Source organism: Marmota monax, unplaced genomic scaffold (assembly GCF_021218885.2).
Source record: "Marmota monax isolate L192 unplaced genomic scaffold, Marmota_monax_Labrador192_F-V1.1 WCK01_AAM20220418_F8-fsc00100, whole genome shotgun sequence".
Taxonomy (NCBI): Eukaryota; Metazoa; Chordata; class Mammalia; order Rodentia; family Sciuridae; genus Marmota; species Marmota monax.
Genome location: NW_026693872.1, coordinates 6,208,909 through 6,224,846, shown reverse-complemented (window position 1 = coordinate 6,224,846; position 15,938 = coordinate 6,208,909). Strand labels below are relative to the sequence as shown.

Here is a 15,938-nt window from a genome sequence, read left to right as displayed (position 1 = left end):
TTTGGATTCCAGAGAGATTAACCAAGGTCCTGACCCAGTGATTGTCTGGAGTCGGGGGTCTGTTTATGTGTTTCCACAGGGAGAACAGCAGCCGATTTGGATTCCAGAAAGATTAACTAAAGCGATTTCTACAGACCAAAAAGAAGATAATTTGGCTCAAATCCATAACAACTGATATCCAAAACTCCAGTTTGGCTATTCTTACATCTGCAACAGAACCAGGATGCTTTTTTCAATATCTATTTTATTATTGCCCTTTGCCATATCATGAAGTTCTATTTTGTTTTTTGAGCTCATACAGACCTAGGTTAATGTTTTGCTGATCAGTTCTATTTTTTGACTATAGAATTTTTAAACATTGCAATGGAGATTTCACCTGTAAAAAGTTATAAGGCCTTTACTATAATGTTATGTGTTGTATGTATTATATTATGTGTGCACACTTGTGTTTTATGTTATATGTTTGAATGTATGTATGTCCATATATCATATATGATGAGCGCTCATGATAAAATGGATCCAAATATTTTTTTTTCATGTGATTTATATGGTTTAATTTAAATTGGGTAAACAACTGTTGAGGATTGTTTTAATATGTAAACAAAAGAGAAGGTTAACAGATCTGTTTGTTTACTTTCACCTTTCCTTTTCATTATATTTAATAATTCTCTTAAAGATAATGTAAATTGTTAAGAAAATTGTTTTCTTTTAGTGCCTTCTGGAATGTTACATAATTTTTTCTTTAGCCATTATTGCCAGAATTCCTATCTTCATCCCAGTGCTGGTGAAGTCAAAGATAAAACCAATCTACAGCTTCTACAATAGCCATCACTGAACTGCTTGCAGAACTTGCCTGGACACATTGTGAACTCACCTGTATGCATTGTGAACTATCTGTTGGTGCAGCGACTTGCGGTAGTGTTGGGGTATTTTTGCTGATGATGTCATTGGTGGTACAATTTTTCCAAAAGGAGCCGTCAATTGGCCTGGTGTATCTTCCTCCCTTCTGCTTGTCATGATTGTCCAGCTAAAATTTGGGGGCCAACAGAGGTGAGGCAAAGAACCTCACCCACCCCCCCCCCCTACAAAGACCTCTCCACAGGTGTGGCTGTATACTGGACCGGTAGTCAGTGACAGATAAGATCCAATTGCAATGGTACCAAAGGACCATATGTACTATTGGACAACCTAAGGCAGGCACGGTCCCTAAGCCACATACTTGTTGTTTAAACAGAGAGGGGGAGATGTTGAGAGCCACAGCCGAAGGGGCCCCAGCAAACTTCCAGCTGCCGGCTGATGATTGGCTCACAGCGGCCCCAGCAACATCTAGCTGATTGGCTCCTCTGCGGTCATGCTCATTGGGCTGTTTCCCTGCCCTTTCAGACCACGGAGCTGCTCATTGGGGGACTTTTTTGGCTCCGCCCACGTGACCCAGCCAATCGGCCTCAAGAGCAGGAGGATGGTGGGAGGTGGAGAGAAGCTTGTGTGGGAGAGAGAGGCTTGTGGAAAGCTGGTGGTGGCAGTTGAGGCTCTGAGGGTTTTTCCTGAGAGGCTGTTTTGTTTGGCGTGTGTGGTTCTAAAAATAAAGTTAGTTTCTTTTGACAAGTGGCTCCTGATTGTGCCCAGCCAGACTGAGGCAGTCTTCCATACCTTTCAAGTAAGTTTTGAAACAAAAAATTAATACAGGTTGAGAGTGAGCCTCCTCCAGACTCATCTTTTAAATTGAAATCCATCTAGCTGATTCCTAAGGCCTGAATTATTTACTGCTCCCACTCATGTCTTAGCAGGGGACTCACAACTTTCCAAAATCGTGGAAGCCATTTAAAACGTCCACCATTGGATCTACTTTCCATCCCCGTGAACACCCACCCGCATCTTTGTGTCAGCATGTCCCTACAAACACTCAAATCACTAATCCTATTTAATTTTTCTCTCTTATGCTGCCTGTGAATTTGTAGGGCAGCCCAACAGTTCTTTACAACGTACATTTCATTTAATTGAAAACTTTTACTGAATTGCCATCTACTTTTCTGTCTCCAGGCAAAATTTTCCAAAATCAAATGGTTTTCATTCATTAACAATGGAAGAAATGACAGACTCCTGGGTCCCACAGGAGGGCACCTGAATACTGAGAGTCAAGTCGGAATGGCAACATGGAAATAAATCTCAGTCAAACCACAAGCGCAAAGAGGAGGTGGGAGGGAGTAACTTGTACAGAAACCTAGTAGAAGTTTATAAGCTGTGGATTTCCGGCAGTGTCCATGCAGAAAGGACAGGCGGTGTCTTGCTGGAAAATTCTTTGCTGCGAAATGACACCTAGGCTGCTGACCTTGCCTCCCCGGCTTCCCCAACAGCGCGCTTCATTTACTCGCTACAGCCACCTCTTCTTTCCCTAAAACGTGCAGCTGTCCTTCAGCATGGCGCCTGGGAAGCTTGTTGCTTCAACCTACTGGTGTTCTTGCATCCACCCCTGTTTTCGCTCTGCTTCAGCCAGAGAGTAGTCTGATGGGTTGAATGAATGAAGGAAGGTAGTCTTTGTTAACCCCACATAACTTGTCAAAAAGATCATGTAACTATGAAGTCAGACTCATTGAGTTCCAGAACCAGTTCTTCCACTTACTAGCCAGTCTAAGAGTTTGAGAAATGTTTGTTGTCCTGGATTGGACTTCCAGCACTGGGGGGAAAAAAAAAAGCAAGCAAGTTTTTGTTTGTTTCCAGGGATTGAACCCAAGAGCGCTTAACCACTGAGCCATAGCTACCAGTCCCTTTTTATTTTTTCCTTTTGAGACAGGATCTCGCTAAGTTGCTAAAACTGACTTTGAATTTGCGATCCTCCTGCCTCAGCCTCTGGTATTACTGGCGTGTGTCAAGGCGTCCGACGAAAGAATGTTTGTTGAACCAAAGAACAAGACGTCTTGAAGAGACATTTTATATTACATTAATTGTAAATGAGCTAACACTTGCACCACACCTGGCCCACAATCAGGGTGTGTAAGACTAACCACCCTCCCTCCTACACCGTGAGTTTCCTGCCAGGGGTGGGGAAAGTCGGACTCGGTTTCAGCTGCCCAACGTCCCATTAGGCGACTAGAATAACTTGCATTACACACACAAACCCACATGATTGAACCCAGGGCGCCTTACCACTAAGCTACATCCCCAACCAGTCCCTTTTATTTTTGAGACAGGTTCTCGCTACATTGCGAGGCTGGCTTAGAACTTGCGATCCTCCTGCCTCAGTCGCTGGGATTACAGGCGGGCGCCACCACGCCCGGAGAGGACTACAATTTTTAACATGCTCGGGCAGGGAAACTGCTGGACCACTACAAATTCCACGTGGGTCTGGCTCCTTCGTGGCGACCACAAGTCCCATCGCGCTGCAAGAACTCCAGCTAGCACGCGCACGAACAAAGGCCTACGACACCTGCAGACAGAGTCTGACGTCTGCGCGATCCCACCCGGCAGCTTTCCCACAGCCCCAGACGGCGGCTCTGGACGTCACGCCCCCAGCTTCAGACCTCCCAAGGGTGCTTACATCAGACGCATGCGCACTCCTCCCTCTGCGTCTCCTCCCACTCTTCGTTAGTCCTTCGCGTTTCCAGTGCGGATCCTTTTTGTCCCCTACTGCGTGTGGTGTCACCTTCCCTGCGGAAGTGTTGGCTGTGAAGGAAGAACATGGCGGCCGCAGTGGTGGCGGCCCCCGGTGCTCCTGCCGGTCGAGCTAACAAGCGCGGCTGCGGCGGGCCGGGAGGCGGCGGCGGGGGAGCCAGAGCGACCGAGGAAGAACCGCCGCCGCCCCTACAAGCGGTTCTGGTGGCCGATAGCTTCGATCGCCGCTTCTTCCCTATCTCCAAGGACCAGCCTCGGGTAAGCGCCGGCACGTGAGCAGCCAGCGGACCTGGAGGTGATGGGGCTGGAGCAAGTTAACCTTTCGACTGGCTATTGAAGCATGCCCTGGAAGGTCTTGTGTTCTTCCCAATTTTCCTAAAAATTGGGTTGATCTGTTTAGAGGAAGGCAGATGTCTAAAGCTCGGTGACTGCCTGACCAAGTGAGTGACTGGCAGATGTAGGGCACTCAGGGCGGTCCTCCCAGGTTTGGGAGGAATGACGAGGAATAAATATAGAAACATTGTTTGAGGAAAGCCTGCACACAGCGATGCAGTGGCCCAAGGTGGAGGCTGCTTTGCCTTTTAACTTTGCAGTAATACAAAAGGGATAGTACCTTCCTTTGCCTCCAAAAAGGCGATGGTGTGCCTAAGAAAGAGCAGGCAGGATCTCGGGTTAGTGTATTTTTTACCTTCCAGCTTTTAATGACAACCTCCATCTGTCAAAAGGAGGACAGAATTATTGTAGGGGTTAGTTATCATCAGTCCTTGAATTCTCGAGACAATGAGAAATTGGACTGAGCTAGTCCTGGGATCATCAGGTTAAGAAGGAACTGCACTGAGTTTTGGGGAAATCTTCCCTAACTACCCCGCAAAAGATTAATGGTTGTTCATTTGTAACAAATGATGGGGGTGGCTAGCCCATGACTCTTAGGACTCAATAAAATTTTATGGGGAAGAAGACCTTAGCAGTGGTTAGAGTTCTGGTGATGTGATTGATTTCCAGTATTGTCCTTTGCCAAAAGACCCAGCAGCTCTCTATCTGACACTAAGCAAATAGATTCCATGCTTACCATGTCCAAATTGCAACAACTCAGATTTTGAAGCTTAGAGCATGCTATGAACATCAAAGGTGGGAACCTGTTTATTCTTGAACTGGAAAGATAAGGCAAAACTACAGTGTTTGGGAACACTGGTAGAGGAGTGAAAATTATTGTTATGGGGTACCTAAAGGGCCCATAACAAAAGACTTCAAATATTTTTCATATCCTGCCCTGCAGGTCCTCTTGCCCATGGCTAATGTGGCATTAATTGACTACACTCTGGAATTCCTGACTGCCACAGGTGTACAGGAAACCTTTGTCTTTTGCTGCTGGAAGGCTGCTCAAATCAAAGAACATTTACTGTAAGGCCCTGTAATTTTGCTTTCTATGCTTCACCATTTCTATCCAGTTTTTTTCAGGATGGATATAAGTAAGGGGAAACGAAGGGGTTAAAAAAAGTGTCTTTTTAGATCCTATTGTAAGGTCTAAGGTCATTTTCTTTACTTATCATGAGGTGAGCAGCTAAGCTCTGTGTCTGTCCATTTTGAGGTTCCTGTGACAAAAATAAGAATAACACTTGGGCCAACGAGTTCCCCTAGTTCCAGCTACTCAGGAGGCTGAGACAGGAGGATTGCTTGAGCCCAGGAGTTGAAGGCATCCTGGGCAATATAGTGAGATCCTCATCTCATAAAGAAAGAAAAAAAATGAATGACACTTGGGCTTGGGTTTCTCCGAATCTCACTTACAAAATTTGGTCTCAGTGGATTTTTTTTTTTTTTTAATGGCTGTAGTATGTAAATTATTAAAATAGAATCTTTGTTTTCCACTGAGTGTCCATATATCATCTGTTCTGATCCTCAAAGACAAGAATGAGTTCTCCTTCATCTTTGTATCCCTACTGCCTAGCTTAGTGCCAGGCATATAATAAGCCCTTACTATGTTCATTGAACTGGGTGTGGTGACAGACACCTGTAATCTCAGCTACTTGAAATCTTCTTGGAAAAGAGTGGCTCTCAGAATTTATGGAAGCTTAGCAAATAAAGGGCATTAGCATGGTCACCATCAGACAGTTCCTAAATTTTGTATGGACTTCGAAGAGTAAAAGTGACGTGACAAGTATGTTTTCATAGGACTTTTATACCCTAGGTTTCAATAGGATTTTAAGTTCAAATCTATGTTTGGGGATAGGGTTCAAGGTATAGAGAAGAAATAACCACGTTTCTCTAACCCATAAAATAAAACTGGTGGCACAGGATGCTGAAAGCATTAATTACAGTACATAAATCTCTTTGAAGTTGAGGACGCTGGCAGAAACCCAAAAAAGCCAGAGAGAATGAGGGTGAATGTTTAATTGAGGAAGGGGTTGGGAAGGTCCATGTGATGTTTATGGTTGATTTACTCGTTCGCTTCCCTGTAGGAAATCCAAGTGGTGCCGCCCCACATCCCTCAATGTGGTTCGAATAATTACATCAGAACTATATCGATCATTGGGAGATGTCCTGCGTGATGTTGATGCCAAGGCCTTGGTGCGCTCTGACTTTCTTCTGGTGTATGGAGATGTCATCTCAAACATCAATATTACCAGAGCCCTGGAGGAACATAGGTCAGGAAGGGAAGGTGGCAGGGACAAGGGTTAGGGGACAACAGAACTCTAGGATTGCTCTTTTGCAGCTCTCTCCCTCCTATCCTTTATAGGTTGAGGCGGAAGCTAGAAAAAAATGTATCTGTGATGACAATGATCTTCAAGGAATCTTCTCCTAGCCACCCGACTCGTTGCCATGAGGACAATGTGGTGGTGGCTGTGGATAGTGCCACAAACCGAATTCTGCATTTCCAGAAGACCCAGGGCCTCCGGCGTTTTTCATTTCCTCTGGTGTGTGGGTATCTGGGGTCCCCAAGATGGGAAAGTGACTGGCTTCAGCAGGAGAAACAGGTTAAAGGTCATATCACTTCTCCCCTCAGAGCCTGTTCCAGGGCAGTGGAGATGGAGTAGAGATTCGATATGATTTACTGGATTGTCATATCAGCATCTGCTCTCCTCAGGTGAGCTGTCAGAGCCAGAGTTACACATTTGAAGAGTAGAATTCTGAGGGTCTTTTGTCTCCTCAGAAGGATAGGGGATATTTTTTCTCTCTCTTTTTCTTATCTGTTGTAAAGCCAAAAGATGATGTCATCTTCTCCCCAGTGTATTGAGAGCCTCTTTGGCATTCTGGTCCATGTCCAAAATAGGTTTGATAGGTCTCTGGTGGCTGGTATTTGCTTCCAGAGAATAGCACCTAACCTTAGCCCGCCCTGCTTCCTCTTCAGGTGGCTCAACTCTTCACAGACAATTTTGACTACCAAACTCGAGATGATTTTGTGCGAGGCCTGTTAGTGAATGAAGAGGTGAGAAAAGTCTTCCAAAGCCTCTTTAGGAGGGTAGGAAAGAGCTTGGATTTTATCCCACTTTGGTAACTTTTGTGTTTTATTGAGGCTTAGGAGCAAGGAAAATAGCTGGGAAGCTGGGGAAAACAGACCACAAATAAAACTCTCGGGCTGTTTGGCTGTTACAGAGAGGAAGGGGGAACTGAGGATATTTAGGAAGATATTATACTTGGGGATGTTCTTCCTGTCTTGCTTGCTTAGCTGACCTCAACTTCCTTCCCATTTAGATCCTAGGGAACCAGATCCACATGCACGTAACAACTAGAGAATATGGTGCCCGGGTCTCTAACCTACACATGTACTCAGCTGTCTGTGCTGATGTCATCCGGCGATGGGTCTACCCTCTTACTCCAGAAGCCAACTTCACTGACAGCACCACACACAGCTGCACTCATTCCCGACACAACATCTACCGAGGGCCTGAGGTCAGCCTGGGCCATGGCAGCATCCTGGAGGAAAATGTGCTTCTGGGTTCTGGCACTGTCATTGGCAGCAATTGCTCTATCACCAACAGTGTCATTGGCCCCGACTGCCACATTGGTGAGCACAGGTGGGGAATCAAACCAACCATCCTAGGAATAGGAACCTGGGGACCTTGTGTTTTCAGAAGCAAGGATGGACCCATGGGTTTTAGTCCTTGGGAACAAGGGACTAGAGAGGCTAGCTTAAGAAAAAAAGGAATGAGGATTTGACAACTGATACTTTAAACTGTAACCTGTGAGCCTATTATTGGATGACTCTTCACATTCCAGAGCACCCTATAGTCACATTCAGGACCAAGTGGATAATTAACATGCACTAATAACCTCTATTTAGTGTATTACTATTTATATATCTGAGCTTATTCAATCCTCACAAAAACCTTGAGGTAGGTATTATTTATCCTAATTTATAAACAGGCTCTAAGAAGTTGTCTTGCCCAAGGTCATAGCTAATAAGAGGCAGCACTATGCTTGAATTCTGGGTATTCTGGTTGTAAACCCAGAGTTCTTTTTACCCTCTCATAATTAACTGGTTAGCCTCTTGGTAACTCATTGTGGCTGTAGGAAAGTGATGCTTCTAATGATACTGCCCCTTTAAAGAACAAAGTAAGATTCAAATTCTAAATGTAAAGAGGAGGCAGACTAATTTGATTCTATTTGTAGAGATGGATATGATTCTAATAAAAGTCTTGAGTTTGTTCCCAGAAATCTGGAAGGTTTCCCAGTTCTTAAGCCCTGTATATAGTCTTTAGTAGTTGTGAACTTGGTAGAGAATGGTCAGGCAGAGCAATGTTCTGTTCTCAGGGTTGAGCCTAGAGAGTGACTGGATATTTCTGCTTCGTTGGTATGAGACATTAGAACTATGTGGGAACTGGGCTAGTGTCAGTAAGCCTTGTCCTCCATGAAAGGCTCTGGCCTAGAGGTGAAGCCCTGAGTAACCAGGAGTCCTTTCTATCCTGAGTCAGGTGATAACGTGGTGTTGGACCAGGCCTACCTATGGCGGGGTGTTCGAGTAGCTGATGGAGCACAGATACATCAGTCTCTGCTCTGTGACAAAGCTGAGGTCAAGGAACGAGTTATTCTGAAGCCACGTTGTGTCCTCACTTCCCAGGTGAGATCTGCTCCATACTGTTCACAAGCCCTAAATTGAGTGGTAGTCATACCAAGCCAAAAGAAACCTTTTTTCTACCAAAATTCAACCTGAATTGAGAGTTTAAATCCACTGGTTTCATTTACTTTCCACTTAGTCTAGAAAATAAAATAAAAATAAAAAGGTCCCTCCTAACACACTGATGGATCTGTGCTACCTATTCCTTTCTTCTCCCCTAGGTGGTAGTGGGTCCAGATATCACGCTACCTGAGGGCTCGGTGATCTCTTTGCACCCTCCAGATGCAGAAGAAGATGAGGATGATGGCCAGTTCAGTGATGATTCCGGGGCTGACCAAGAAAAGGAGAAAGTGAAGCTGAAAGGTGTGGGGCATCTGTGTACCTCTCTGCCCTGTAGAAAAGCCACTGTTCCTTTGGGAGGGATGATACTTCTGTTGGGCCTTCTCTAAACATCAATGCCTTTTTCAGGTTACAATCCAGCAGAAGTAGGAGTTGCAGGCCAGGGCTACCTCTGGAAAGCTGCAGACATGGATGTGGAGGAAGAGGAGGAACTAAGGAAGAATCTGTGGGGTAAACAAGGCCTTACACCTGCCTTCCTGCTTCTAAGTCAATATTTTGAAGGAGAATGACTACTTCAGAGTCAGATTACTTTTCATTCCTCTTTTCATGCTGATAGGAGAGATATATTGCTCTCTGACAATGGCTCTTTTCTTATTTTTCTTTTTTTCCACCCTTTCTGTGTTCTAAGGGCTCAAGATCAACATAGACGAAGAGAGTGAAACTGAAAGTGAGCGAAGTATGGATTCTGAGGAGCTGGACAGTCGGGCAGGCTCCCCTCAGCTGGATGACATCAAAGGTGAGTGACCAGGGGAGCAGAGGCTATTCTTTACCTACATCAGCTAGCTTAAGGCTCGTTCCTCCCAGAAACAATTTAGTATAAAATCAAGAGTAGGAGACTTAAAGCAAAGCATCTGGAATAATGTTGGCCTGTGAACTTTTTCTTTTTTAGTGTTCCAGAATGAAGTCCTGGGAACATTACAGCGAGGCAAAGAAGAGAACATTTCTTGTGACAATCTAGTCCTGGAGATCAACTCTCTCAAGTAAGAGGAGCCCATCCCTTTTCTTTTATACCCTGGGAAATTCAGGGCAGGTAGAGCTTCTCCGAAGTGTTTCTTTCCCAAATAGGAACCTTTTCTCTCACTGTCCCAAGTGGAGAAGGATGGTAGTATTTGGAGCAAGGAAAGCATTAAGTTTTAGCTTCATTATGACCTCCTCTCCCAAAACCTTCCCCTTCCATGTTCTGACTTTCTGTCCTCTAGTTTGCTGTCCTGCAGCATGCTGAAAGGGCCAGTGAAGGCCCTGTTGTCACACCAGTCTCCCCACAGGTATGCCTACAACATAAGCCTGAAGGAGGTAATGGAGGTGTTGAGCCATGTGGTCCTGGAGCTCCCCCTGCAGCAGATGGATACCCCGCTTGACCCAAACCGCTACTGTGCCCTGCTGCTTCCTGTGAGCAAAGCTTGGGGCTGGGTATAGGGATTAGGTGGAGGCACTCATCCTCACTGTGCTTGACTTTAAAGGAAGTCAAGAGTAGATGGTCTTGTGGGGTACATGCTACTTCTGGCTCCTTTCTTTTTCCTTGCCTTTGGAAACTGGTTGGGTTCTTGAGCAGCTTTGGCTGTCCAAAGTAATCAGATTGGGTTTAATGCTGGCCTTTGAGACTCGAGGACTCAGATCCTAATAGGTCCCCAAAAGGATACTCAGAAATAGACCTGGAAGCCAGCATACTGGTGTGTATCTGAACTCCCAGGTACTTAGGAAGCTGAGGCAGGAGGATCATTTGAACCCAAGAGTTTGCGGCAAGCCTGGGCAACATAGCAAAACCCCATCTCCGAAAACAAATGAATGAAAACCAATGATCAAAATAATAATAATAATAGACTTGAACTTTCAGACTGTGAAAATTATTTAGCCAGAACAAGATCAACCTGTAGGCTGGGAATAGGTATTTTGAGGCAGCCTTTAGCATCTGACCCCCTTTCACTTTTCCTGGGAAATCTGTTCTTTTCCCTCTGGCTGCCAACAACTCCCAAGTCCCTCTGACATGCTTCCACAGGACCTCTATCATTTTCCTCTTGCCTTTTTGTGTCATTAAAAAAAACATGTATCAATATTGATTGTCATTGCTTTTAAAGTATAGGTGCATTCTCAAAAATATATTGTATTTCCTTTCTTTCTTTCATAGCTGCTCAAGGCTTGGAGCCCTGTTTTTAGGAACTACATAAAGCGCGCAGCTGACCATTTGGAAGTGTTGGCAGCCATCGAAGACTTCTTCCTAGAGCATGAAGCTCTTGGTACTTCCATGGCCAAGGTGAATACCACCTAGAGCTCCATGCTTCTCTATCTGCTTTGAAAGAGACCTTGGTGACCAACATGGACTTTGTCCCTAGTATCCAGCTCATTGCTACATCAGTACTGCTTAACGACAGGCTAATTCTAGTAAGGCAACTATTGGGGGGTTAACCTGGGAATGTGCAGAGCACTGTCCAACAATAGTTTCAGAACTTATCCTGCCCCAGCATCAGAGCGAACAGTTCAACTCTTATTTGTTTAGAGGCTGCTCAGTGTGTAGAAGGTAGAGCTGTTAAGATTATGCCTCCTCTCCCTCTGTTACCCACTTTATCATGCTGGACCCTGCAAAGCCCCTGAGATCCCTTTTGCTGGCCTTCCGCAGGTACTGATGGCTTTCTACCAGCTGGAGATCCTGGCTGAGGAAACAATCCTGACCTGGTTCAGCAAAAAGGACGTAACTGACAAGGGCCGACAGTTGCGCAGGAATCAGCAGGTGAGTCAGTCTTCCCTCCTCTGGCCAAGGTGGTTCCTAGGTCTTTGGCCTTAGTGTCCAGAGACTCTGGCTGTTAGGAGCTGTTTATCCACCAAGAGAAGTGAGAGGGCACTTGGCTGTCCCCCAGTAACTCTTCCTTCTGCTTCCTTACAGCTGCAGAGGTTCATCCAGTGGCTGAAAGAGGCAGAAGAAGAGTCATCTGAAGATGACTGAAGTTACACTGCCCACTCTTGTGGTATGATTGATTGCCCTCCTGACTCCTGGATCAGGACAAGTGAGGAGCTACCTGCAGAAGGATGAGAGGACCTACTCCAGGCTGAGAATTAAAGGAGCAGAGGCTGAACTACAGTATTCTTCCCATCGCCAGCAACCATGTGCCTCTCATCCTGATTGGAGAGTTGGAATGAGGGAAGTTGGGCTGAAACAAAGTCTCTGCCTTGGGAGGAGCTAGGCAGGCCCTACAGTTGGAGGAAGGCCAGAGGAACAGCTTTTTGCTCTGGCTTTCCCTCAGGGAACAGCAGAGAGCAGCTGCTCCTTTCTGCTGCTTGTATTTGTTAATATTAAAAAAGAAAGGTGTATTTGTTTTCTCTCCAGATCTGACCAATCAGCCATTGATTTACATGATCAGCCTTTCCCTACACCTGGGGGAAGGGAGAAGAGGGGTATTGTGGCCACTAGGTGGTACTATGTCTTACTAATTAACCATTCCCTTGGCTCTTGGGTAGTAGAGGACTGAGCTTATGCAGCTTATGTGGACCATTCTGTGGTTCTGGAGTGGTGTGCCTGAGCTGATTTTCTTACCAGTTCTGGTCCATATTAAGCCAGGCATATATGTAAAGCCCATTACCTCTTGCCAGTCCCTCTCACATGTCTTTTCCATTTGACCCAGTACTAGTCATATCAGGGAAGTTGGACCACTCTTTGTCTTAAAGATAAGAAAATCTGCTCAGGGTCTCATGAATTCCAGGTAAAGTTACGAACTTGAACCTCATAAACGAAAACTCTTTCTGCCTCAGTATCTTATCTCTCAGTGATAGGGAAACTGCCTCCAGAAGCAAATAAAACCCAAAGCCAGTAATGAACACCCTAAGAATGCAGGAAAGTCCTGTGAAATGTGCTTTCCCTTATTTCTGAGAGACTTTAATGTGTGACAGGCATTAACTAAATATTCTTTATGTGTCATTTCATTTAACCCTCATGTCAGCCCTGTGAAGTAGATCTTGCTTCATTTTCAGAAGGGGAACCCAGAGAGGTACTCAGAGAGGTCCTATGAGTTGTTATTGATAGAGCCAGGATTTGATATTGAACCCTAGAGCTGGAATTTGTCATTTTACTATATTTTTTTAACCTCAGCAGTGAGACATGCCCTCTCTCTCCTTTGTGAGGTCTTTCTTATTTGTTTCTTTCTTTCTTTTTTTTGTATGTGTGCTGGGGATTGAACCCAGGGACTTGTGCATGGTAGGCAAGCACTCTGCCACTGAGGTATATCCCCAGCCCTTTTTTTATTTTGAGACAGGCCCTCATTAAGTTTTCTAGGCTGACCTTGAACTCAGTGATCCTGCTGCCTCAGCCTCCCAAATGGCTAGGATTACAGGTTTAAGCCACCTTGCCCAGTTCCTTTGTGAACTCTTTGTTGCCTTCATATAGAGTGAGTTAGTGCTTTCCTCTATTGATACTTAGTGTGGCAAATGTCACTGGTAACAACGGACCCCCTGGCATGGAAGTCATAGATAAAATGAGTGCCTTTCTTCATTTCAGTGAAGTGGAAAGGAAAAAGCTCAGAAAGAAGATAGTGAACTCTCCTTGGGGTAAAGACATTTCCGAAGAGGAAAAAATAGACTGTCCAAGCAATGATTTAATTTTTTCTTAGTAAATCTCTGTTTCAGTCTTATCAGGTACAGAATCTAGTACCTAGACAGCATATGAAGGTTATTACCTGGACCTAAGACACTTAAATACAGGTAACTGTAAGGTATCTCTGATCCGTACCAGATTGATGATGGAAGTCAGAAGTGATCTATAAAACTTTTTTACAAAGGAGAGATGTCTTCTAATTGGGATATTTAGGGAAAACTACCAACTTGTGATGCTGAGATTGGCCTAACAAATAGAAAAGGTTAGAAAGGCACATTCAAAGTAAAGCATAATGAAAATTAAATAATATCTTTTGCTTCCTCCCAACAATCTCTTTCAAATGTTAGTAAAGGAATTCTTTTTCCAGGCACAGTGGCACATGCCTGTAATCCCAGCTACTCAGGAGGCTAAAACAGGATGGTCACAAGTTCAAGGCCATTTTAGGCAAACTTTGTGAGGCTGTCTAAAAAAATTTAAAAAGCTGAAGATGTAACTCAGTGGTAAAAGTCCCTGGGTTCACTTGCAATACTGAAAATTTTAAAAATTCTTTTAAAAAGGCACTTGAGCCAGGCACGGTGGCACCACTTGTAATCCCAGCAGCTTTGTAGGCTGAGGCAGGAGGATTGCAAGTTCAAAGCCAGCTTCAGCAATTTAACAAGGCACTAAGCAACTCAGTGAGACACTGTCTCTAAATAAAATACAAAATAGGGCTGGGGGCAGAGCTGGAGCTGTAGCTCAGTGGTAGGGCACTTGCCTAGCAAGTGTGAGACACTGGGTTCAATTCTCAGCACTGCATATAAATAAATGAACAAAATAAAGGCCCATCAAGGTCTAAAAACTATTTTTAAAAAATTAGGTCTGGGGATGTGGTTCAGTCGCTAAGTGCCCCTGAGTTCAATCCCCCGTATCTCCGATCCTCCCCCCAAGAAAACAAGGCACTTGATTCAGTGATATGAAAAACAGGAGATGACAATGAATAAGAAACACCAATATTTTGAAAAATCAAAGAGTGAAAGGTAACTTAGCAGAACACAATGAGTTTGATTCTACCTGCTGGAATGGTTGTTAAGAAGCAAGCCAGCTTGCCCTTCATAATCCCAAAAAGGGAGGTTATACAAAGATCTGTATAAGAAAAATTTAACCCCTATCCTCACTTCATTGGATTCATCCAGCTGATTTTCTTTGCAAGAAATGAGATATTCAACTTCTGGAGAAATGATAGGAAGGAAAAGAGAAATACTTAAGAAGACCATGAATTTCCAGGCAAACAGGGCCCCCAAGTGCCCTGTATAATGAATGAAGAGTCCTGTGAAATTTCAAGACGCTGGAGAGAATCATCAGAGCCTCAGATCTTAGTAGTAGGCATGGTGAGGATGGAGGTGAATTATTAGATTGAACGTGAAGAGAAAAAAACTGAATACTGACTTTTTTTTTGTTGTTTCCTTGACAGAAAAAAAAAAAAAAAACTCCCTGTTTTACCAAAACCCCACATTAAAACCCATCAGTTAATAGGTCATTTATGTTGAGCTTCCAGTCAGATTTTCAGCATCTCACCCTTAAGTGTGAATAGAATTCAAGCCAAGGTCCATCAAATATTTGAGAAAGCTTAAAAAATGAAAGAGACCAAAACCAGCAAATAGAAATTTTGAAACCAAGAAAAAAATGGCAAAGTTGGATACTTTTGAAACTTCAGAGAGGGAAAAGCTACAATTATACAATTATAAAAACTCAAGGAAGATACTGTGTCTACAAAGGAAGTGCTGTTAAAAGGAAGAACTGGAGAATAAGAGTTTTAGAACTGTAAAAATAAACAAGTTGTGTCCTGTTCAGAGTTGGAGGACTAGAGAACCAAATTCGAAGGAGATACTTCATTACATTTCCATCCTTAGATATGTTTGGATTTCAAATTGTGAATATTTTACCTATCCAATAAGAACATACATGTTTAAGGATATATTGACATATTGGATAAGTAAAATCCAATATAATGGATGGCTAATGTTTGGAAGGGTTATAAATAATGTTAAGAAAATTTTGCAAAAAGGTGGAATCATTTAAAAATGAAATGGTAATAAAGGAGAAAAGGTTAAGAAAAATGGTTAATCCAGAAGGTCCAACATCTAACAGGAGTTACAGAAAGAATAGAAAAGATTGGTAGTGATAATGTTATTAATTCAAGAATTCATTATTAAATTTCTAGATGGAAAGAGTCCACCAAATACCTAGCACAGTGAATGAAAAAAGATCAGTCACAGTGATGCACCTGCAGCCCCAGCTATCCAGGAGGCTGAATCATGAGTATCACTTGAGCCCTGGAATTCAAGGCCCTAATTCAAAACAAGATTTTCACCAAAGCATATCAATGAAATTTCAGGACTCCAGGGGAAAAGGAACTTCTAAAGGTTTCCAGAGAGAATAAAAATAAGAATTAAGAGGCCTGAAGAAAATGAAATCAGTACTGAAACTAGAAGACAATGAGAATATGTCAAAATAGTTTTGCCTTCAAAATTCTGAAGGAAGATTATTTTCAACTTAATCATTTTTAGATATGCAAGTTCTCAAAAGTTTTCTATTTCC

General features: G+C 43.7%; 1 protein-coding gene across 1 annotated transcript; it reads left to right on the top strand.

Moving 5' to 3' along the window:
• Positions 1-3,647: 3,647 nt before the first annotated feature.
• On the top strand, positions 3,648-12,100 carry Eif2b5 (eukaryotic translation initiation factor 2B subunit epsilon). The gene is made up of 16 exons (XM_046462605.2): positions 3,648-3,867; positions 4,886-5,010; positions 6,066-6,251; positions 6,344-6,521; positions 6,611-6,691; positions 6,956-7,033; positions 7,300-7,612; positions 8,520-8,665; positions 8,884-9,025; positions 9,131-9,232; positions 9,411-9,518; positions 9,672-9,762; positions 10,048-10,171; positions 10,908-11,033; positions 11,397-11,507; positions 11,661-12,100. The coding sequence occupies exons 1-16, from the start codon at positions 3,676-3,678 to the stop codon at positions 11,718-11,720; spliced, it is 2,163 nt and encodes a 720-aa protein (XP_046318561.1). The 5' UTR covers positions 3,648-3,675; the 3' UTR covers positions 11,721-12,100.
• The last annotated feature ends 3,838 nt before the right edge of the window (positions 12,101-15,938 follow it).

What these genes read in the sequence shown, in the direction of transcription:
- Eif2b5 (XM_046462605.2), top strand. Translation starts at nt 3,676, where the DNA reads ATGGCGGCCGCAGTGGTGGCGGCCCCCGGTGCTCCTGCCGGTCGAGCT. An exon ending in TCAGCATCTGCTCTCCTCAG is followed by an intron (nt 6,692 to 6,955) that starts GTGAGCTGTCAG and finishes CTTCCTCTTCAG; the next exon opens with GTGGCTCAACTCTTCACAGA. An exon ending in TGGCCCCGACTGCCACATTG is followed by an intron (nt 7,613 to 8,519) that starts GTGAGCACAGGT and finishes ATCCTGAGTCAG; the next exon opens with GTGATAACGTGGTGTTGGAC.